The sequence below is a fragment of the Plectropomus leopardus genome, chromosome 24 (genome assembly GCF_008729295.1).
Source record: "Plectropomus leopardus isolate mb chromosome 24, YSFRI_Pleo_2.0, whole genome shotgun sequence".
Taxonomy (NCBI): domain Eukaryota; kingdom Metazoa; phylum Chordata; class Actinopteri; order Perciformes; family Serranidae; genus Plectropomus; species Plectropomus leopardus.
The window spans coordinates 4,831,184-4,855,194 of record NC_056486.1 but is presented as its reverse complement, the minus strand read 5'-3'; the positions used below and the strand labels follow the sequence as shown (position 1 = coordinate 4,855,194).

General features: G+C 39.1%; 1 protein-coding gene across 5 annotated transcripts in view; it reads right to left on the bottom strand.

Moving 5' to 3' along the window:
• Positions 1–299: 299 nt before the first annotated feature.
• atp11a (ATPase phospholipid transporting 11A) overlaps positions 300–24,011 on the bottom strand; it is a 54,396-nt gene continuing 30,684 nt past the window's right edge. The window contains exons 5-32 of one of the 5 annotated variants that reach the window (XM_042513203.1): positions 23,795–23,902; positions 23,208–23,336; positions 22,836–22,939; positions 22,687–22,734; positions 21,818–21,882; positions 21,177–21,258; positions 20,522–20,672; positions 20,233–20,430; positions 20,008–20,121; positions 19,633–19,692; positions 19,379–19,545; positions 19,124–19,195; positions 18,123–18,196; positions 17,888–17,991; positions 16,665–16,846; positions 16,051–16,302; positions 15,538–15,715; positions 15,311–15,413; positions 14,941–15,086; positions 14,336–14,395; positions 14,116–14,243; positions 12,672–12,807; positions 11,197–11,220; positions 8,642–8,707; positions 8,386–8,489; positions 7,733–7,898; positions 5,444–5,547; positions 4,081–4,161 (exon numbers count right to left, since the gene is read on the bottom strand). In XM_042513203.1, the coding sequence (XP_042369137.1) occupies positions 5,458–5,547; positions 7,733–7,898; positions 8,386–8,489; positions 8,642–8,707; positions 11,197–11,220; positions 12,672–12,807; positions 14,116–14,243; positions 14,336–14,395; positions 14,941–15,086; positions 15,311–15,413; positions 15,538–15,715; positions 16,051–16,302; positions 16,665–16,846; positions 17,888–17,991; positions 18,123–18,196; positions 19,124–19,195; positions 19,379–19,545; positions 19,633–19,692; positions 20,008–20,121; positions 20,233–20,430; positions 20,522–20,672; positions 21,177–21,258; positions 21,818–21,882; positions 22,687–22,734; positions 22,836–22,939; positions 23,208–23,336; positions 23,795–23,902 (3,111 nt within the window). In that variant the 3' untranslated portion in view covers positions 4,081–4,161; positions 5,444–5,457. Of the gene's footprint in view, positions 4,162–5,443; positions 5,548–5,847; positions 5,942–7,732; positions 7,899–8,385; positions 8,490–8,641; positions 8,708–11,196; positions 11,221–12,671; positions 12,808–14,115; positions 14,244–14,335; positions 14,396–14,940; positions 15,087–15,310; positions 15,414–15,537; positions 15,716–16,050; positions 16,303–16,664; positions 16,847–17,887; positions 17,992–18,122; positions 18,197–19,123; positions 19,196–19,378; positions 19,546–19,632; positions 19,693–20,007; positions 20,122–20,232; positions 20,431–20,521; positions 20,673–21,176; positions 21,259–21,817; positions 21,883–22,686; positions 22,735–22,835; positions 22,940–23,207; positions 23,337–23,794; positions 23,903–24,011 lie in introns of all 5 variants that reach the window. The other 4 variants (XM_042513204.1, XM_042513201.1, XM_042513205.1 and 1 more) reach the window with 4 other exon arrangements.

Here is a 24,011-nt window from a genome sequence, read left to right as displayed (position 1 = left end):
AAAATAAGCAGCAGGTGATGCGCTCTTATCGCCACACTATTATCTACTATCACATGGCTAGTGCTGAGGTCATGTGTGTTGCAATGGATCCAAAACATGCAAGGCAATATTTCAACTTAAGGTATCTATCCATGCGGATAGTTGTTTTTTTTTCTGCCCAGGTTGTCTTAAAAGGGGCTATGTCTTTGGTAGTAAGTCATTTCAATCTGCATGGCCAGATATCACTTGAGGCGAGCAAGAAAATGAAGTGAAGTGACTATTTTATACACAAATTGGAGAATGAAGTTCTGTGCATTTTACCACAAATTATGACAGTATAAGAACCCCTTCGCTTTACCATTAATTTTACATGAATATTTAAATAGTGAACCAGAATTCTGAGAAGTCAGGGATGTTACATTAAAAGGAAACATACACAGAATATTTAGGAAAAAAAATCCAGTTGGTAACAGTTATCGATCAAATGGAGCTCTTCAAGTTTCCTATCTCATTCAAATAAAAGTAAACATCACATCAATATATTTCCAGTGCGCTCTGATGACTGAAGGGAGACCTTCACTCAATCCTAATGTTGTAAAGGGGAATTTTACACATTGCATAAAATAGAAAACAATACAAATAACATTTTGAGACAGATATAAAAACAATTTAAAAAAACAGATATTAAACATAACTTGAATATTTTGGTGCAAGAAGTAATTAATTTGTTCACTGATTGTGCATCATTTGTGTTATTTTAGTGCTTTGTTTGATCCTTGGACAGTATAATCTGTGTTAAACAGGTTTTTACATTCATCTTTTCACTCGCATATCCATTCTCTCAGCCATGTATCCGTTCATCCATCATCTGCAGTGCTTTTATATACGATCCAAATGTCTATGATTATTTGTAAAGTTACCATAAAGCAAGCAAAGACAGCTCAGCAGAGACAGAAAAAACTACCACAAGGCACCTAATGTAAAGCAGCTAAAAGTATCTCTAGCAGCAACAAGGCTTTGGTTCATAGAAGTACTAAAAGTGGAGTAAAAAACATCATTTCTACTCTGTCTCATAATGATAGACTGATGGATGAATGAAGAAGACGCAGAAGGTGACACACGAGAGGATGATGATGACCAGACGGGTGGAAGCGGCTCTCACAGAGGTAGGAAAACTTCCACTTCACCAGAGAAAGAATGACGGAAAGAAAGACAGAAAGAGAGAGAGAGACAGCTAGAAAGAAAGACAGAGAGGGTAAATGTTGAAGCAAGAAAGAGTACGACAGAATTTAAAGACTGCACTGCAAAGGCTCTTTTCAAGGTAGAGAATCTCATTAGACTTATTTTAACACCATCATAAGGCTTTTCACAGCATTAACACTGACCTATCAGATTCTGTAAACTATAATAAATGGATGTGTATGAATGTCTGATACCTGAAGTTCTTTTGGGAGCTTATCTCTCAAATCATTTTATATCACTAGAAATAGTTTGAAAATTTGGGGAAATACCAGCTTTATAGGTGCTGGTTAGTTGATTTGGTTCCCAATAGAGTGTGAGTGTGTTGTTTCCAGTCTTTATTCTTTACTATGTGGCTGCTTTCTGCAGCTTAACACTGTGTTTTGTCTCTAAAGGCTGACTGTCAAATAATCGAATCTCCGGAGAAATATATTCTTTTAAGGCGACATGTAGTTTGGGGCACTTGATGTAATCATTTTTTTCTGTTATGATTATCTCTATAAGGACATTTTTTAAGGTGCTTTAAGGAAAGTAGATGCAAGTACAGATAATATGCAATAATAAAAAAACAACTAAGTTCTCAAATCTTACAGCTAACATGCACCCCACGTTTTAAACATCAGATTCAGAAGGCTGTATTTTCTTTACCATCATATTAAAAACCTTTTCAGGCATGAATATTAAATCACAAATAATATTTGTTCTTACTTTTAAACTAGTGAAAACCTATGTCTAAGATAAGATATAAGATATGTTATTTCGAAAGAGTTACTGCCATGGACACCAGGCATCAACTGTATAAAAAGTGATTCAGTGGACTCAATATAAATCTGAAAAATGAAGTGGCCTCTAGCTAACCAGGCAGAATTCACACCCCACATAGCTGAAGCTTCAACAGCGGCGAGTGTTCAAGTCCGGCCTGTGGTCCTTCGCTGCATGTCTCTCCCCCGCTCTCCCACCTTTCCTGCCTCTCATCAACTGTCCTATAAATAAAGGGAAAATTCCCTGAAAAAATAATCTTTAAAAAAGAATAAAAAATATATATGAGATGGAAAAATATACATTTGTTGTATACATTTCTTGTGCACACAAGATAATTCTCTTGTAGGGAACTAGTTATTTATCGTGACAAAATAAATAACGTATGCACATGAGATAATAACTTCCTACAAGATAAATAACTATTATTAACTACTATTATTTTAAAGAAAAAAAAATACCAACTCTTAGGACTGAAGGGGCTCTGTAGTATTTATACCCTTGGCTCTTAGTAAATGTTTCATATTGAGTCCATTGAACCACTTTTATACCACTGATGTACGCCTTCAAAATAACACAATGGGAGAAAAAGTTTATGGACATAATTTTTCATTTTTTTAAAAGTAAAAACAAACATTTAAAATATTACTTTGTGATTGAATAATTCATACATTAAAAGGTTAAAGACGTCGTATTCTTTCTGGTGACCACTTTCATTTTAAGTCATGAGTGTGTACGTTGACGTATAGATCACAAACTTTTCCTAGCAATATAGAATATCTGTCAGTTTCTGTCTAAAGGACGTCATGTTGTCTTTGCTTCTTTGGTAAAAGGTCTCTGTGGAGGATAATGTGGTATTTACAAGGTGATTTAAGGCATTGAGAAACAGCTGAGAAGCCATCATACCGTCATATCTACTATTTCTGTCATTTCTAAGCCCTAAAAACATAGATTAGTCTCAGTATATCGCAGAAAAGATGCATACAAGAAGGTCGACAGTTAAAGTGCTTTAAAGACAGTAGGGGGGTCCTGCAGAGATAAATGCAACACACTACCACAACCATTAGCTATCAGCACGCAGAAACACACATCTGTTCCACCAATTACTCTCGACTACAGTACAGGTAAAAACTCAAGTGTTGCATGTGGAATTGAAGTCGTCTTTCTTGTTTTAAGACACAGTGTAATAAACACTGACTTCTTAAACAGGAAAAAGAGCAACTCAGAGCCACTTCTCCAACACTTAAGCTCTAAACTCTACTAAACTCTTCCTTACAGTGTTGCAGAGCGTCCTAGGGAGTGTTTCGGGATAATATGTTTGCACACAGGCAACACCAGTTACACCTGAAAAGAGGCAGAACAGACAGACGGAGGGAGATAGAGAGAATGAAGAAAAGAAGATGTTTGGTCAGAGAAAGCTCGAGCTGGCTTAAGCACTGATACTGTCCTCAGCAGCAGCAGCAGCACAATCACAACACGTCATTATTGTTCTTTAAAAAGTTATAGAAATACTTTAAACTGGAGTCAAGTACACTTTAGCTGCCAGCTACCAAAAGCAAGCAGACTTAAAGGGCCAGTGCACATATTTTCAGTGATTTAAGAAATCAAAGCTCTTGATTCTGTTTGTTGTGACATCATTACGCTGAGCCCTTTTGCACGTTGTCGCGGCAGGCGAGGCCCTGTGGATGGAGTCCCTTCCAGAGCCGTCCCATAGTGCTTTGTGCCGCACTTGGCTGCAGACTCGGAGCAGTTGTGAAGGTCACTTTTATCCTACGGTAACTAAAAAAGCTACTTTTGGGTAACTTTACTTCCGAGTGGCCTGCTCAGCTCCTGGACCAACTTATTGAGCCAATGTATCCAAAATGACATTTTAAGACTAGAAAAACACCAAACTGAAATAAATTAGACTGAGGTCTCTGGCCCCGCCCCACTGTAGGCGTGTCCCTGCTTCGAGTGGCGGGAGCCATCGGCAAATTGGAGGAGGGGTGTGAAGGTGCAGTAGTCTGGTGTTTTTTGCCAGCGTGTGAACATGATTTTCTTGGTAAAAGGTTCAGACCTTCGTGGGTTCGGGGCGTTCCTCTGGTTGCCCGAGCCTCGCCGGTGGCTGCCAGCTTTGGGCGGGGCGCGGAGGGACGCCAGGGGGGTGAACTCAGACAGCTGGCCCTTGTAGAGTTTATCGGCATTCTGTGTGAGACAACAGAGGGAGGAAAAGGAGGCAGAGGGAGAAAGAGGAAGGTAAAAAGAGAGAGAAAACATGTTTCTCAAAGAGGAAGTGGAGGAGATAAATGGAGCAGGCATTGTTACCCCAGCTGGCCAGAAATCAAACTTGTCTTCTTGTTTTTCATTGTATGGTCTAAGCCTTAGAGTCACTGTATGGAAATCTTAGTGCTGCAGTTTAGAATGATATCTTAGGTGATATGGTTTGTTCCAGCTTCAGCATATAGAAAAAAAGCCTTACCCAAATTAATGCTCATAAAGAATCAGCCTGAGTTTGATGTGGAAGAACTTGACTTTGATGGATTACAGTATCATCTGCATGTTGACAGCATCAGTGCTTCCTATATCAAATTATTTTTCTAGCTGCTTAACTAAGCCAAAACCCAATTTCTTATAACAGACTTAACTCTTCTTACACTACAGCAGATATTTTGGAGCAGAGATTAAAGTGGAACTATGCCCATTTTCAAAATTCAAACGTCATTTATGTTGTAAAGCCCAGTTCAGATCAAAGATTTGCAATGATAGTTTTTTAATTTTGCAGATAAAAGTTGGTATCAAAAAGAAAACAAACATTTTTTGGTCAAAGCAAAAGCTGAGGGGACAAAGATCAAATGAGCCAGTGCATAAAAACAAGACACTTTCTTGTGTCCGTAACCTGAACCTGGACACAACTCTGCCTCCTCGAGACAATTCAGTTATTCATATGATTAAATTAATAAAGTACTGCACTGTCTTTAATCTAATTGGCCGGCTGTGATGGCAATATCCTGTCCATCCTGTTCAGACACAAGTGATGCAACCCAAGCAAATAACATACATTTACAAGTATGTGTAAATTAATACTATAATGCAATAAAACACCATAAAAAGCAAACCAAACCATGCAGATGGAAACATAAACATGCATGAACATTCAGTCCCAATGTGTGTAAAAGTGTTCTGGCTCTGCAGCAAAGCTGCAATGTGTCACTAGAGGTCACCAGTGCTCCATGTAAACCATCACCCAGCAAGATACAAGTGCTTTATAGTACATGTTTACAGATACATACCTGGAGGATTTTTGGGTCATCAAACTTTAAAGAGCCTTACAAAGACACACTCTCACACTATAGCCATGTGTTAGTCTGATAAAACTCTCAGATCTGTGAAACTTTACACCACAGCAACCCCATCACTGCAGGATGTTAACATCACCCACCATTACCCAGTCTGACCATTACACACGGTGGCAGGGTGTGTGTTTTACCGTGCTGAAGCCCTCTAGGCTTCTGTGACAGCTAGTCCATCTAGTAAGGAGTCAGAACTGTGGTAGGTCAGGGTCCTCTCACACTCTCTATTATCCCGCACACGCTGCAGACACACACACACACACACACACACATTCAAAGACAAACACATTAGGGGTCTAACACGTACACATAAAAAAACACACAGTCTAACCTCAGTATTACAAAAGAGAAGTAAATTCTAGCACAAAAAGTCATAAAGGCCTCACATAACATGCTGCATTTACACAAAATGTAAATCCACATGCTGATGCACTGACATGCAATCAGACAGTTTGACTTCAGGCAAAAAATATGCAGGGAGAAAGGAACAGAATACGAAAATAGAGAGAAACAGGGTTGTTGAGGAAAGGCAGAGGGTCACCTCTAGTAGGACTGGGTTAGAAACTGATTCTGCTGGAAGTCTGAGACAGCATAAAGATGGTGGAGGGCTCAGAGGCAAGGCACCGACGCTTAGTCTGCCACGGAGGAGACCCAGAGGGAGGAGAGGAGGACAAAGAGGAGCCAGGAGGGCAGAGGGAGGAGTGAACAAGGAGAGGGAAGAGTTAAAGCTTTGGAGATCAGACAGATATTTGAAATGCCACACGATTAATTTATGCAAAGGTTCACATTTGCAGACATGAGAACATAAAGCCCGTCCCTGAGGATCAGAAATATCTCGACATGTTTCAGGAGGTTCGTTATGAGCTCTCCACAACCACGCTTAGAAAAGTCCAAAAGTGTATGTACATAAAAGCAGAATGCACTGATTTACAAATCATTTTTGATGTGCACATTAAGATTTTACACATTTTTCCGATGCAGCTATTGAAATTTAGACCAGACATGGATATTTCACTAATTAATAACTGGTAACATTGGTAATTCCTAAAATTATATACCATGGTTGTGGAGAGCAGTTAAAGAAAAGGAGCAGTTTAGGACATGTAAGAGGAAGTATCGAAAGTTGAAACCTTCCTGCAAACACATTTAAACAGCCTACACATGATAGTTCACATCTACCACAACCCAGAAAGGCTGATGTCATGACAGCAATTGATCCAACTGTCAAATTGTTTGTAATAACACAGACTTGGTGGAAATCCCCCAGCCGTACATGTACTGCACCTGCACCTAAAAAAACATTAGTTCTCTGCTATGAAATATCTCCCCTGTGACTAAACTCCAGAGCCTGGGAGAGCAAAAGAGCTACTCCCAGCCTCTGTAGACATGTGACATAATAATGGCTGCGTTTCTAACTTTTTTTTTGATTTAGAAATATAGAAGCACTGCACACAGACAGAGAGGCTCACTGACTTACATCCAGGAGAGCAGAGACGTAGCCAAAGCCAGAATACATCTGCTGACCCACAGTCATCAGTTAGACGTTTCACACACTGCGTTATCACAGCTAATAAACAGTATCATATGTTTGTCTAGAACGCTTTAGACAGATACTGAAAATCATTGAGAGCAAATTTTACTCAAAAATATCTTATTCTTCACACAATAAACGTCAAAAAAGTTGGGACACTGTGCAATTATTTACAAATCCTTTTTGATGTACACCTCTTTGCAATGCAGCATTTCACATGAAATTTAGACCAGACATTTGTATTAGCTCAATAAAAATGCACGGATAAAGAAATCTCAACATTTTCATTCAGTGTATTTCCACAGGGAAAAAATATTGAACATGCTCATAGAAACACACACTTGGAGAAGCCTTTGTTCGCAATGCCAGATTCAAGACACTTTCCGTATAAAAAAACTAATCTGTCGCAGTGTTCAGATTGGATTTTGGCCCATTCTTTACACTTACAGTCTTTAAATGTTGAAGATTTTTGGAGAAACTCTAGTAAATCCTGACTGATAAAGAAATTTTACCTTCAAAAATACATATATTTATTGTCCTCAGTGACTAAATGTTAAAAGGAAAGGTGATGTAACACATAAGAAAACATGTCCCTGTCCCAACTCTTAAATACGTTGCAGAGGTGGTATTCATCCAAACTTTTTGCGATAAGGGTAAAAGTTTTAGGTAAATCCGTTAAATTGATTTATGAACACAACAAGCAGAGGGCGCTATTCTACCTGTGTGAGCTAAGCTTGATTATTCTAAAATATAACTTTGACAATTATGTATTTAGGTTTAAAATTCTGCACAAAGTACCTCAGTACAATCATGGATGTAATTCCTGCTCAGTAAAAAAAAAACCAAAATCAGTCTGTAAATGAATAGCTATCAGTGTGGCTGTGTGTGGACCCACCTGTATGCGCTCAGTGGTGGTGGGCCACAGCGCCCTGCAGATGACCTTCTTCAACACATCTGGCACCAGACTGGCTGTTATCAGAAGGATGATACTGAGCCAGGCCGGACCACTGGATAACATCTGCATGAACACGTAGTACATCCTCTGGTAGTTGAGGAAGGGCCTGGAGGAGAAAAGAGGGGAAATTTTAAAAAATGCTTTTTAGGTTTCAGGCTTTGATGTAAAACCTAAAATTTAAATACATATTATTTCTTCTTTTTATTTTCACAAAATTTTTATTCAAAGTTGAATAACACATTGCTGAGAGAAGAAGAAAAGGAGAAGACCTAGTCACAGTTTGGCAAATAAACATAAAAAAATATAAATAAAGGCTATATGTGCTTCCTTGTAAGAGGCTCAAGAAAATAAAATAGAACAATAACATAAAATTAAAAACACATCAAAAGAAATAATTTTATCAGTTTTGGCCAAATTCACCATAAAATCCATTCAGCACCTTCTCACTTTGGTAATCTGAATAAGTTAATTACAGAAGCCCATAAAATTAAAAACCTGTCCATCCTAACATGGAGTCGGCTCTTAGTTTTCCATTGAGTAAACCTTCATTAACTTGACATGCCATTGGGTTGGGGTATTTTTTCACATCTCACCAGATGATTCCTCCCCACAGCAGAGAGAAGACCACAAAGAAGATCAGCGAGCCCCAGATGACAAAATGGTTGATCCAGGTCCAGTAATGAGTGTCGAGAGCCAACTGTAAGAAAGAGGTGAGAAATGAGAGCAGGAAACCTTCGACCTGTCAGATGTCAGAGCTTAATTTGATGACACACTGAGGCTTAAACCGGCCTCGCATGGGTGCCCCGTGAGTGTAGATGCTGTGAAAACTGTGTCTGTATGTGCGTTTACCTTGAATGTAACAGTGAAGACGAGCACAGTGAAGACCAGCGTGCCAAATGTCCAGTTTCCAAACATCTGCACAAGCAAAGTGACAACAGCTGCTTTTAGTGAGATTTCTGTTTTCGTTCTGTAAAATTCTATTTGAATGGTGTTCGTTTCACAAGTTAATGCACTGAGGTCATTTGAGATCACTCAACAGGCCCGGAGTTAATACGGTACACAAATATAAACTTAAGTGCACATATTCAATAAGGAATCAATCAATCAAACAGATGGCAGGGTGCTCAGGTGAAGGGGAGATTGTCAGGTGACTGATGGGTGGGAAACAGGTGAGGTGCCTTAGATATAACCAGAAGAGGTGATGTGCATGAAAACCTGATGGGGAAATGGGCAGCTAAAGAGGAAACGTCTTTGTATTGCTTTACAAAAAACAAATGTGCATTGCAACTTAAATCTGTTTAAAAAATGTGTTAACTTCTGGGAATTGAAGATAATGAAAGAGCAAAATAAAAATCAGTTTCAGCCTAAAGGAAAATTATTCACATGGTTCTCTGTTCTTTATGACTGAAGGCTACAACGTGATGAAAAACATGGTCTTTATTAGTAAAAAAATAGCTCAAAATATCTTCCTGACAGTTATTATACCAACATAGTTTTCCATAATAATCCTAAAATAATGACATTAAGATGATAATGGCCAATCTTTAAAACCAAGACTCAGTCTTAAAGACTTTCACCCTGGCTTAACTTTGCAATCTTTACTAACTAACATGCAAGAAACATCTTAATATAAACAATTTGAATTTTTGCTGTTGTTTCCTCAAATGTGCTTAATCCATGAGAAAGAATTCAGAATTCATTCTATATGAAGAAATTAGGATAAAAATGAACTTAAATACAACCATGAAGGGATTTTAAAAAATGTAAAAAAAAAATTAAGCTTTTAAGAGGCCATCAGCATGTGTGGTGGTTTTAATGTTGTTGTGACAAATGAACTGATGAAGGTAATAAGTTTTAACAGACATACTTTTTAACCTGTCGTCATATGCTTAACATTATAAGCTTCCAGGTGCAGGACAAAGTAAATGAGACTCAAAATGTCGAGTTTTCTATCATTTAAGTTGAATTACAGAAATGGCAAAACAGTAAGGTACTTGTTTAATCCTGAACTCTGTCTTTGAGGAAAATTTGGTTAATTTTGGGCTCATAAGTAAAATCTAAATCTATAACTACTAACCACGACTATTCAAATGTTAATTTTTTTCTAGTTTGCTGATAAAGCAGAATTATGTGCCTGCGAGAAACTGTTAGAGCTGTTTGTTTGACTGTACTGTAATTCAGTTGATTGTTGATGTACTCAGGTTTATTTTCTAGCAGACTCACAAATTTTATTTCCTAAGAAAATTATTTCTCAACAATTTTCAGACATATTTTCATTCAGAACTTAACAAATAGTAATGAAAAGTAGGGGTGTCACAGTATGAAATATTAATAGTTCAGGTGTAATTGGTTCACAAAAAAAGAGACAAAACACATAAGCAACAATGTTAAAGATAAATTTGACAGATTGCATCCCTGCAAAAAAAACCAAAACTATAGATAATATTGATAATATAACCCTGATAATATTGTTATAATTAAATTCTTCTGTAGTGAAAATCTGATATCGTGCCAACCCTTATGGAAAGAAACATTTGTATTTTGAAACTTTCATCATTACTAATGATGATGAATTCACACAGATATCTTGTTTGTATATCTGTGAGCAAATAACGACATTAGTTTAGTCTATCTACCAGGTCCCTGACAGCAAATGCTGTACCTATTGTCTCCATTGTGCATCTTCATTCACTGGACACATTATCAGTGTTTTCTGTCTTTAACCTGTATGAAAATCCATAAAAATCACCTGGCACCACAGAGCAACTTCTATAATACTCATCTGTTACCATAAGACTGTTTTAATTGTTCTGTTGTTTTGCTATGAAATTGTTCACTTATGTAAATGCACTTAATTCCCCGTTTACTTTCTGTAAATGCATAAGCTTCAAAACATCACAATCATCTTCTTAGGTCCTGGCTGAGCTTAACCTCTGTTATTTTTTTTTTTACAAATAAGCCTATGAATTGTTCAGATGATTCAGAGCGAAACCGCAAATGTGACAATGTTCTCCTGCTCTGAGAGGAGCTCCATTAACTCAGGCAGAATTAGATTAGAAAGACGGCTAAATGTCTCAGATGTCATTGGATGGCAATTAGAGGGCAGCTATTTTTCTGTATTTATTTATCCCCTGGTTGTAACACACTAGCATCTACCACACACACACACACACACACACACACACAACAAACACAGACAGTATAGTCAAGGTGTTTCACTACATGAAGACCTGGACACATGAGCGTGGTTCACTACATAAGCCTACAGCTTATGTCTACAGCAAGCTCTACGGGCTGGACATGAGATGAACGGTGATGATGAGCGGTTTCTGTGTGTAGGGACCAAACAGGAAATTGGAAACTGAAACTAGGGAGAGATGACAGAGAGACAGGGACAGGCTTACCATCTGTGTGTTGGTTGTCATTAGCTGGGAGGAGGAAAGAGAAGCAAAAAGAAAAAGCAACACAAAGGTAAGGGGGAGAGGAAGAAGAACAGGAGCAGGCCAGAAGAAGAAAATCATAAGAAAATAAACAACAGTTTTGTGGCTGGAGAAGAATAAAAATTCAATGAATTTTTTTTTTAAAAAAAGAAGTGAAATCAGGCAAATCAAAGCAGTCTGAGAGGTTTCTGGGAGAGTAACGCTGTTTGAAAATGAAAAGAAACAAATAGAGAAACACAGAGGAAGATGGTGGAAACCCGTCGTTCTGTCACATCTTGGATGTTAATGGGAGAACGACTATCAGCTTTAAAAGTACATACGAAGAGCTGCCAGTCCACTGAAATTGCCTTTTTTTTGTTTCATGGTTTTCTTTTTTACTGATTTTCAACTGAGTTTTTTAACTGTTAGTTTTAGTTAATTTACCTACAAGTAAGACCACTCTTAGTTTTGAGATACAATAAAAATGATAAATAAAAACGCCAGAATATAAGCCAAAAAAGGGATATCTTAGATGCTTTATATTTAAGGTCCAGTGCGTAGGACTTAGGGGTATGTATTTTCATCTATAATCTATAATCTTCTTTAGTGTCTAATCACCAAAAAAAATAAGAATAGTATTTTCTTTACCTTAGAATGAGCTGTTTGTATCTACAAAGGAAGCGCGACCTTGTTTACGGAGATCGCCGTGTTGTAGCGCCATGTTTTTAAAGCTGTCCAGAACGGACTACTCTAAAACTGGCTCGAGATAGGGACTTACATGTTTTGTCCTCTGCAGTTAGCAACACCTACACAATAAGAGCACTGAAAAAAACAGATTTCTTTTCACATGCAACTGCTTTATTCAGTGTTTTTACTGGTTGAAATAACCTGTTGTGTTTATTTGCGTTTAGAGGAAGAGACTTTCGGAGGATAATACAGCTCCTGTAAAAAAAAAAAACTTCCTGAACAATGAACACTAAAGGAATTCGAACCAGGAGTGGTGACAGCTGGTTACAATGTGCAACCGCTAGATGCCATTGACCCCCCCCCCCGAATCTTACACACCAGACCTTTAAGAAATCTACTATCAAAGCAACTTTGTGGCTTTCAGTAAAGGTTAACAGTGTTAACTTTAGATAAAATTAACATAAATCGAACCTGTGTGAAGAAAATGAAGAGAATGATCCCAAATGTAATTCAGAAAAAAAAACTATTTTTGCTTCTAGGTGCATTGATAAATTGACAAGCAAATTATAGATGCAACACGAGAACTGCATTATGAGAAGAAATTAAAACAAAATGTTTTCTATTGAAGTATGCAGCCTCGAATCTGATATAATTTTAAACATCCAAAAATGATTTTGTCATTAATTGATTGATATTTATAATTTGAAAGATGTAGCATAATTGTCCCCACCAAAATTGAATTAAAGGAGTTGTCTTTGACACGTGGACGTTACCTGTCCGTTGCTGGTGAAGGTGGTGTTGTCAAACAGGAAGTAAGCACCAAAGAACATCACGATGGCGTCGTATACACCCAGGATGGTCCAATATATGAAGATGGGCCACCGCAGCAAAGAGTTCTTAGCAATATCCCTGTGACGACAACATAACAGTAAACAGTATGAATGACTCATGTTGACCATACGAGCAATTACAGTTATTGATCAGAACTACATTAGCCTTAACCAGAAATGATTGTAATGAGATATTCTAATCTGATTTTTCATTTGTCTGCAATAACATATGCATCACTGCCACAGGCGCCCATAAACCCGAATATACCTAATGACCTGAGACCATTCATGTTCCTTCAAAAATCTCACTGTTTTTAACAAAAGAAGAGACATGCAGTGTGATTTTTTGAGGATAATATAATGAAAAAAGGGAGAATTTAGCCTTTTTTTTTCATATGAAACTTTGCTCTGACCAAACTCAAACCGAATTATTAAAGTGAGAGGTTTCTGCCCTCTGAGGCCTGATCTGAATGCACTGAGCAAATGTCTCCTTTGCGTGGACGTAAAATCAATAAAAAATGTTTATGCCTGCAGCTTATTGGATTCATATTGAGTTAGTGCACTCTTTTGCTTTTGAAAAAATGCCTTATCTTTTGCTATTATTTTGTACATAAAAAAATCCAGCGGAGGATATTATGACTGAAAATGTGTAAAATGGAGCCAGACCAATTTACAAATACAAGTTAGTCTGGAGTCTGTCAGTTCATTTTTAATTTCAAAGGGGTGTTAAGACGTAGAGCTGAGTGATGAACAAATGGAAACAGATTACAGCGTGCAGAGATGAGCTGTGACGGTGTAGCATCAGTATGTCTGTGAACAAGTGTTGTCATTTTTGCAATCAGAATTTTAAAATAGCGCTTCAACAGAAAATTCAAAATCATTTACAGCCGTTTCTCAACTCTACTCCTGTTTGCTAAGCTGGGTTGGTCCCTGGTGCAAGGGTGCGTCACCCAAAAATTACATCATTACATACTTTGCATAAAGCGCAAAGGCTCCAGTTACAAGTCATTGTATTAAACCCACCCAGTATAATTTAAACAGTTGTTATTTGCTCACCAAGGTTCTGGTTTGCTGGAAATGTGTTTGAACAGGAGGGTGACCAGACACACCCACCAGAGCAAATAAACATGAGCTTTGAAATGTATAAAATAACTTGAAATTGAAATATTGTTTCAATTTTGCTGATGAGGCTGAAGTAAACTCTAATAAAATAGCAGAAATTACATCATGTCCCGGAGCAGACTGAGTCATTGTGATCTCAATCTTGACCTGTTCCAGGAGGTTAAACACCGTTTTCCAATACCAAAATTACAAAACACTAATATGTAAACTCAGCATCAGAAAGTGCATATTTTGTGTTTGTATGTTACCAGATATTAACACTGACCTGTAGAGAGTTGGGTCCTTCTTCAGGATGTCCATGTTGATGTGCTGCTCTATCAGACTGTAGAGCAGGATGGGCAGCGAGGTGAAGCTGATGTTGTACAGAGTCAAGTACGCTGTGTCATACAGCGGCTGGAGAGACGTGAAGAGAGCATTTACAAGTTTTTGATATTTTTTTCATTAATTTCTTATGACCGTGTGTGTGTGTGTGTGTGAGTACATACTTGTTGTGAGAAGCCACAGAAGAACTGGTAGAGGAACTGGGGGAAGATGAAACAGACATTCTACGAGAAAAAAAAACTAATTTTAGAAGAAATGTAGGCAGCAGATCAATAGATATAAAGAATATAGAAGTGATTAAAAGTGGTTTTTTTTTGCTTGTTTTGTTTTGTTTTTGCAAATTCTTGCTGAAGTTGAATCAGAATTTTAGGTTTTTATGCAAAAAAAAATCTGCCACCTTTTTTATTATAAAGATTATCATGGAAGTTTTCCAGTTTTCATGGGAAAAAATATCTGCTTTTATATTTCTTTTATATTCATTTTCTGCATTTACAAAAGTGTAATCTTTTTGATTAATAAAAACAGTAACTTAATAAAATTTCTTTTTAATCTAGAAAAACAGCAAATATTTTTTACTCAAGTGAATGTATCATGCCTCTACAAACATTTGTAGAGGCAAACATTTGTTGTTTATTGAACTAAATATTCACAAACTAAATTGTAACAAAGCTGCAGCCTCACAAAAAAAGTGAAAAATGGAAATATATATAAAATATGCAAACTGCTGGTCTCACACAAACGCCATGCATGAAATGAACAGACAGGTTACCTTGTAGAAGAAGTATTGCACAAGTTCAGAGATGCGTATGTAGTAATAGTGTCCATGGACTAGCAGCATCTTCTTGAGGTGTCTGAACTTTGGGATGGCGTAGTCACTGTTCCTCACCGCCTGACGACCCTCCTTTCCCATGATACCTGAAGATGTGAAGGTTTGTCATTAAAGTTACATAATTAACACATATATATAAAGTGTTAGAGCAGTGTGTATCTAAGGTGTGTGCAAAAAGTGCTCTTTCATCTGGTGAGGATGAAAGTAAAGGTTGAGTAAATTGTGGCGATTGTTAATATGAGGTTATTTTACAGAGATGAAGCATGTTAGTTTCATATTGAAGGACAAACAAAACTGCCGGAGTACAAACCGATGCCAACATGGGCCTCTAAGATCATGCTGACATCATTAGCTCCGTCTCCAATGGCCAGCGTGATCGGGTGCTCCTCGGAGGCTTTGATCAACTTCACGATCTAGAAATATGAAAAAGTGATGTCACACATTTTACTCCTCACAGGAGATTAACAGATCAGCACAAAGCTTAACTCCAGAACACTGACTTATATTTAAATTTTTATGTATTTCGTTTTTGTCTACCTGTGCTTTCTGGAGCGGCGCCATGCGGCAGCAGAGCACGGCGCTGCAGTTGCGGCAGATTTCTAGAAAGATCTCTTTGTAGTTCCCTGAGTTGGAGTCCTCCTGGGCGGGCCTCATCACTGCAGAGAGGGTGGCTCCATCGATGATCAGACCGTAGTCGGGACAGTCACCTGATAAACTGGACAAACACAAGACCTGTCAAACCCGAGTCTGTATGGAAACAGCTTGATGGTTTCATTCAGCTAAAACAACACAACACCAAAGCTTGTTGTTTATAAAATGTCATCACTTCATCACTTTATCAGACATTTTGCATGAGTTTTTGTCAGAAATAGTGTGTGAATTCTTGAGTTTTGGCCAATAACATGTTTTTGGGGTGACAGTGACTTTGACCTTTGATTACAAAACCTTATTTAGATATGACTAACTGAGCTGTCTTTGTTAAATTTCATTTTCTGTAGAACTCTTCCTTGATATTTTAGCTGAAATCTTAAAAGTTTGCTACACACATACCCAGAGAAGGTGTCCCTGGTCATGCCTGCGTGCTGCCTCAGTACAGTCCTGCTCAGGTCAAACAGGACGTCGTGGAGGCTCTGCTCCTCAGTGCGTTTGGTGGTCAGCTCTAAGATCTGGGTGTTGCGGTGAAACAGCTTGCAGGCGTAGCAGGTTGCAGCCGCTGTCTCCATCTTATCGCCAGTCAACACCCACACTTTCATACCTGCCTTGTGGAGGGACTCGATGGTGTCTGCTGCTTTTTCTTGGAGCCTGAATGAAAGTAGGAGAACACAAAAAAGAAAGCATTCATTAGAGGATCGGAGAAACAACATTTGAATCATTTTCACTTTGCCTCTTTGTGCACAGAGTGAGCTGAGTTGCCCTGCGATACCCTCTGGGTTAACAGTCCCTTTAAAGCCTGCACTGTAATTGCTGTAGTAGCGATTGTGCGATCAGGGGGTTGAACTGCCTCTTGCCCTCGCTCAGTTACGCTAGCTCAGAAGTGGGGCAGCAATTGTCATGGCAGCAGCATGCACAGAATAAAAGGTTTTAAAGTGCATACATTTAAATCCAAAAGGACTAAATTTCCACATAACTCGCAGCAGAATTGTTTTTTAAAAGAGACTGCTGACCTGTCCTCCACGGCAGTGGCTCCCAGCAGTGTCAGGTCTTTCTCGATGAGGTCGTAGGCCTCCGCCAGTCGTTTGTCTCTGTCCTGTAGCGCCAACTTGGCCCCGCTCAGCAAGTGGCAAACCTCCTGGTACTGTTCAGGACTCAGACGCCGATAGGCAACACAAAGAGTCCTCAGACCCTCCTGGAGAAGAAGAGAGATTCAAACTGGGTCCGACTGGTGCATCAAGGAAAAATCAATACAGAAATAAACTTTTTGCAATGGGCTTCTTTTCATGTTTTATCTGAAAGATGCTGTCTGCAGTTGAGTTTTTAAACAAATAAAATACAGACATTTGTTTGAGTTTGGGCTATGGATGCAAAGTGCAATGTGTGGGCAGCAACTTCTCATTATATTTGAACCTCTCCACTCCAGCGCCCACCAGAGATCTCTCTGTGTGCACAGAAAACTACAATTTATCAACAGGAGCACAATGAGTGAGGTCCCACTGACCTGGTTTCCACTACAGCTTCAATTCACTTTATTCAATTCATCTTTATGCGTAAAGAGAACTAAAAGCCTCATCATCAGATACTTTTACTATCACCCTTTTATATCTATTGTCCATTTTGGCAACTATTTGGAAATGTGTTTTTTTCATTTTGCATTTAATATGTGGCCTACTTCTGTATTAGTGGGTTATTTCCTACATTTGCCAGGTGAATTTTTAACAATCAAATGTGGTTGTATAAAGACATTAATATATTGATGAGTTGCACAACAAAACACATGCTCTGTCCAGTATCCACTGATCAATTTAAATGTTTTATGGTGGATTCTTTCTTTTGATGAAGTATATCCTGGTTAGTCCAGCAGACAGAAGGACCAGAGTCATGAGATCATAAAACACACACTATCAACTGAAATGTCCAACAGCTGATGGGAAAAACTGCCAGCCACACTGGACCTTTAATGGATAACTACAGAACAACTGCTTGACTGAAGTGGGCCATGCTCCACTGATCGACTTCCTGCGGTAACCATGGAAACCACTATGGTCACATGCTATAACTATGGAAACCACTGAAGGCAATACAGCCTTTGAAACTCTCACAAGGTGAATCATGTGAATAATGCTCCCATAGAAAAATAGTTTCTGTCATATTATGAATGCATTGTATGAGAAGAATTGTGTGTGTGTGTGTGTGTGTGTGTGTGTGTGTGTGTGCGCGTGCACGCTCTCACCACTGCATTGTGCTCCACCCGAGCTCTGACCTGTTCCACCTTGCCTGATATAACCCTGGGGAAGATGGAGGAGTCTGCACCTTTACAGAACAGATAGAGCTCACCTGCTCACACACACACACACACACACACACACACAGAGGCAAACAGAAAAGGGTAAAGTGTGTAAGCTCGAAACCAAACACACAAACCTCCCCAATATATAAATGCTTAAAAACAGTTTAAGGTTGATTACCAGTGTTGGACCTGACAATGACGCTCATCCTCCTTCTAACAGAGTCGAATGTCAAAACCTCCAGCAGCTCAAACCTGATAAGAAACAAAAACACACAAACATTAAAAATGATTCTACTACATTCATATTAACCCTTTGAAACCTGGACAATTTGCCCTAATTTCTTGTGAAGAAAGCAATAAGTAACAAAAAAAGAAAGACCAAAAAATTCTGTATAACTTCAAAGAGAGCAGTGACACTAGTCTGCTGAAATGACAAAAACAAGTACTCTGTTGAAAAGATTGTAATATAAGCTGCTTTATCGGAGCCAAAATGATCGATTAAGAGACTCCTGGATTGACTGTTGAAATTGGGTCGAATTGGTTCTAATCAAAGGTCATACAAACCTTAAAAATCTTACTCAGCGAACTCAAACATACTGAAGATGATCATCTGAAAGCTGAAACCACTAAATGTTCAGCGGTACGAGGCTTCCAGTAAACAACAATCATCTCTGTTCAACACTGATCTAAATTTATACTCATAGCTGGAAGGCTGCTCATACTTGTCGAAGTGGTGATGTAATTTTAGTATAAATCATATGTAGATCAGATCAGCTCTTATCACTGCTCTATATTCATACACTGGCCATAAAGGTGCTATAAAAACTATGTAGGTATGGTTACACACTGAACTAGAAACTAGGCCTCTATTTCCAAAATGGTCAACAAAAAAAAAGAGAGAGAGATGACCAACAAATCCTTGGAAGTGTGATGCACTAACTTGAGAAAAAAATTGCTCTCTTTTTGAGAATTAACAGGAGCAGTTTTTTTTTTCAAGTGAATGCATCAGACTTCTGTAATAATCTAATCTGAAGTTAATGTTATATTAAGTACATACACAATAATAATAAGCACTAAATCTGTTATAAACTACTTCTAAAGTAAATCAAAAGCAGATTGGTGAATTATAGCAGAGGATTAAAGAGATAAACACTATTATTTTTAAAGGGACAAGCTCACCTCTCAATCTCATCCTCCCTGTTCAGGATCTCCATGTGACTGTCCTTGAGTCTCAGATAGGTGAAACCGAGCCTGCGGCACACAGCAGAGCACCGTTAATGGAAATGGAGTGAATACACTGAATGTGTGTGGGTGGAAAGAAATAAATAGACAGGAAAAGTGAGTGTTTCTCAATGCTCTCTGTGTGTGTACAGATAGAGATGTGTGTGTGTGTGTGTGTGTGTGTGTGTGTGTGCGTGCGTGCGTGCGCTCCACCTCTTCATGCCCTCCACCAGCGCCACCTCGTCTGGAGACGAGGAGATGTAGAAGGAGGTGGACTTGCCCTGGTGGATGCCATGCTTGATGCCGTCCACCGTCTCCTCCTCCTTCACCTGCACCGTGTGGCACAAACACAGCGCCCGGAAAAACAGCTCTTCGTGCTCCTGTGGTGGACAACACAGCGTTACCCTAACACACATACGCCACAACACACATGCAAAAAAAAAAAAACACTCTGAGGCTATGCTCACCCTGGCCCCTGGACCTGGCGAAGTGTCGATCATGTCCATACCTGTTGCACCAGGCATCACCTGGCAACAACACCAATTAAGTACATTTAAATAAGTATATTAACATAAACATGCAAAAACAAAACACGTGTACAATGTTGGAAACAGCTGTGTTATGTCAGTTGTTTTGTAACGTTGTAAAAAGCATTGATGGTTTTTTTGGAATAATGTCAGTAAACAATACAATCTCAGGTAATTGTGTTGGACACATATACAAATAAAAAATATAAATATAAAAATATATTAGTCTCAGGCAAAACTATTTGGTGGACATGGCCCCTTGAGGTTGGAAATTAAAATGTGTCAGCAAAAAAACAAACATCCATCAGCTGTTACCTGTCCGTTACAGATTGCATGAGGTACATAAACATGTCCGTCCACACAGCATTCGATGAACTCCATGTTGTTTTCTGTCAGAGTCCCCGTCTTGTCTGTAAACACATACTCCACCTGGAAAGACAGCAGGATTATGTGTATGAGTACGTGTATGTGTGAAGTTTATGTCTGCACGACTCCGTACAGAACAGTAACATTTAGTCTGTTCGAAATGTTCTGTGCTACCTGTCCCAGCTCCTCGTTCAGGTCCGACGTGTTGACCACGGCTCTCTCTCCCAGCTCCTCGTCAAACATCTCATCGTCCCACATGATGAAATAGGAGCCGAGAAACTTCTGCATCTCCACGGTGACGTACATGGAGACGGGAATGATGTAGTTGAAAAGAACCATGAAGGCCAAGAAGTCGGTGAATGCCCTGATCACCTGATGGAGAAGAGGAGGAGGATGAGATGGTAAAGACGGGATGAAGACAAATCTTTTTAACAGATTCAGAATATGTAATTAGCAGACTGACGATGTGTCTCTGTCTCTCTGTCGCTGTCCTCTCGTTGTACCACGGCTCGTCTCTGTTGGGGTCGGCCTGCCACACGTATTTCAGCACCGTGTTGATTAGCGCCTTGCTGATGAGGATGCACAGGTAGACCACTAGGTAAGCATTCATTGACCTGCAGGGGGAAACAACGAGGGGCGTTTTATGAATAATGCACAGATAAAAACCAGAGAAACAAAAGTGCATGAATTCAGAAAGAAGGTGGTTTGGACAGAAACACAGTGTCCTTAAAAGGAACGACTGAGACATTTACTCCGAGCCAAGTTCATTTTGGCAAAAGGACAAATGCAATTCCAATGAGTTAATGAGCCCACGCTGCTGCCAAGTGTAAATGTAATCCACCTACAGACAGTCATATCTACAAGCCATCTGGATACAAGATGCATGTCAACGCCAGATGGAAAGACAGTGATCCAGTCAAGGCAGCGAGCCACAGAGACACAAGGACTCTCAGTTAAATGAAGAAATGAATAAATGGATGGGTAAAAAATAGAAACTATTATCTAATCCGGCATTAAGTGATGCTGCCAAAGACTGCAAAGCGTGTATGTGGATGTCAATCAATGCTAACAGCTTCTCCTCCAGAAACAGCTTGCAATATTTACATCAGCAAACTTACTTTTCCACAGCAGAACGTTTCTGAGACTTGGACTGGTAGTTGAGAGCCATCTTGGTTTCCATGCCAGTGTAGATGGCCACCGCTGAACAGGACGCAGAGGTGAATGTTGAACATTAAATTTAATTCTTGACCAACAGTTTGACAAAGCAACATCTTAAAGGTGTAGTGTGTGAGGTTTAGTGGCATCTAGCTGTTGAAGTTGAAACCAAATGAAACTGTATAATTGGCTATTTTTAAGGGATTGAAAACATAACAAATCTTATTTTCAGGTGATGAAGGACTAAAGAAAACACACTTATTGTATTATATTCCACTTCTGTCAATATGTCCCCCTAAATCCTACACGCAGGACCTTCAACACAAGGTCCATTGAGTTACTTTTCCCAGAGCTATCAATCAAATCTCAGTCTTCAGCAGTGTCCAAAGTTTTTTGAGATGTCAAGGAGATATATGCAACCTTATACACACCATACTGTATGTGACTGATGTGGCTTACATCAACTGAGGAAAACTAAGCACAGTAAACAACACACTGAGAAGCAACTGAGAGCTCTAGAAAAAAGTTGAGGTGAACCTTATATAGAGAAACCTTCATAAACACTTTTTCTAGCATACATGTGTTGTGTTTCAGGTGATATTACCATAGATGTGCTCAGTGTTCTTGAGTGTGGCTCCTCGAAGCAGCAGGTTCTCTGATCCTAACGGCCTGCGAACAGACAGCAACTTATTTTCAGATTGTTTCATCACGTCTTAAGTAAAAGTGCGCTGGTGTTTATCCTTGTACAGGATTTATATTGTTCTGTCTAAGATCAAAAAGTCCTTATTTTAAAAGTTTGTCTCTGTTCTGGGACAAATGCAAGTAGAAACAAATTCATTTTAGAGACACGTTTTGCAATGTTGTACAGAACAAACAAAAATTACATTCCTATATTTTACTACCACCACAAACAAAACAACTGAAGGAAAAATAACAAAACTATACCCCAACACATTTGTCTTACTGCAGAAAAATGTGAAATTCAGAATGTCCAACACTCTTTAAATCAAAGTAAAAACAAAAACACACAAAACAACATCTTGCAGTCCACCGAAATAATTACATTTTTCTGTGGTCGGGAGTCATTTCCATGTTTTTCAGTCAGGCAGAAACTCTTTGTGACATGTTACAGGAGTCACAGGACTCTGTTTACTGATTAGTTTCCAGTATTCTCTGCCCGCAAATATTCAACTATCCCCAACTTTTAGTTTTGCCGCACTCCGGCACAGAATCAAATGGCTGCAGCTCGCTGAGCTCAGAGCGACTGCTCTAGCTTCCACAGACATTTCATGGCTTGGTATGTTTTCAGCATCAGCGTGAGACTACTGAGACTAAATGTGATGGAAAACATTTGGTGGATTGACATACAGTAGATTTTACAGTGTTCTTTGGAAAACTCAGCTTGTATTGATTAACTGATCTTTACTGGGGGAAATGAAGACATTTCTGTGGTAATTTAGGGCTTTGAGTTACCTTGCCACTGGCTCATTCTCCATGTAGAAGTTGATACGACCCACAAATCTGTGTCAGACAGACGTCGGAGAAAATAGAAATAATATGTTTCAGACATTAACTTTGTGTTTTTATTTTGTGTTTTTCAGGTGTACGTGTGTTGTACTGACTTGTACAGGTCCGGCTGTGGTTGTTCACATTCTATAGTAGCGTGTATGGAGTCGATCTCCTTCTCTGTGCTGTAAGCTTTGGTGTCTTGAACTGCATAGTATGTCTAGTGAAGAGAAGAGATGGGATTGGTGAATAAAAAGAGACCAAAAAGGCATTGTAGTCTTGCACATCCAAAAACCATTGAAGGCACGTGCTGGACCAATAAAATATACAATATAATAATAATAGAAATATCGAAAAAAACAAAACAAAGAAAGGTCCGCACACCTTAGCTCTCAAAGTGCAATTTATTAGCATTTATTTATTATGCCTCTCACCATAGCTATTGCCAGCATGGAGGCATTCAATACACGCACATGAACTGTACGCACCTTGTGGCTGCTCTCTCCGTCCAGACTGGCTGTAGTGACGTAGCAGGTCCCATCATCTCGAGATGTAGAAAGAAGGATGAGGTCGCAGGGAAAAGACTCATCTTCTTTCACCAAAACAACATCTCCAACCTGAGACAGACATATTTTTTATTTCAGCAATGCACTGTGTCTGGCAACCCTCGTGCCATCACTCATCCTGTTAGCATTGTTAATGCAGTTTCGACTAATGCAGTTTGCCTAACGAGCTAACCTTCTGCTTTACCACCTGTAAACCGCTCAAGTTCAGCCAACAGTCACAAACATTTGTTCTCTCACGGGACATTTGATCCTGTAACAGATCCTCCGCATCTGTTATTTTAGCCGCAATTTCACTCTCTGAATACATTACATAACGTACATTAATATAACACACTTTAAAAGCTCTCAATTGTAGGCCTAAACACACACGCACACACACACACACACACACACACACAGAGCTTAGTGGCAGGAAAATCCCTCGGCGCGAGCCAATAAAACAAATGCACCAAAGCTCTGTTCATGTTATACGAGGTGAGTGATTTATCTCGTGACACACACACACGTACCCTGAGCTTGCGACTTTGTTTGCGGACCACTTTCCCGTGCTGCACCACGTGGACGGGACACTGGTTGACGGAGTTGTCTGCTTTGTGTCTCAACCAGTCCTCATAACCCTGACAGAGGGAAACGGGGACAAAGAGGTTGCTGTGATGAAAAGTGTGTAGGTTTTGCTTGTGGTGTTTAATGTCAGTAAGTTGTACAACAAAGTAAAATTAAAACCTC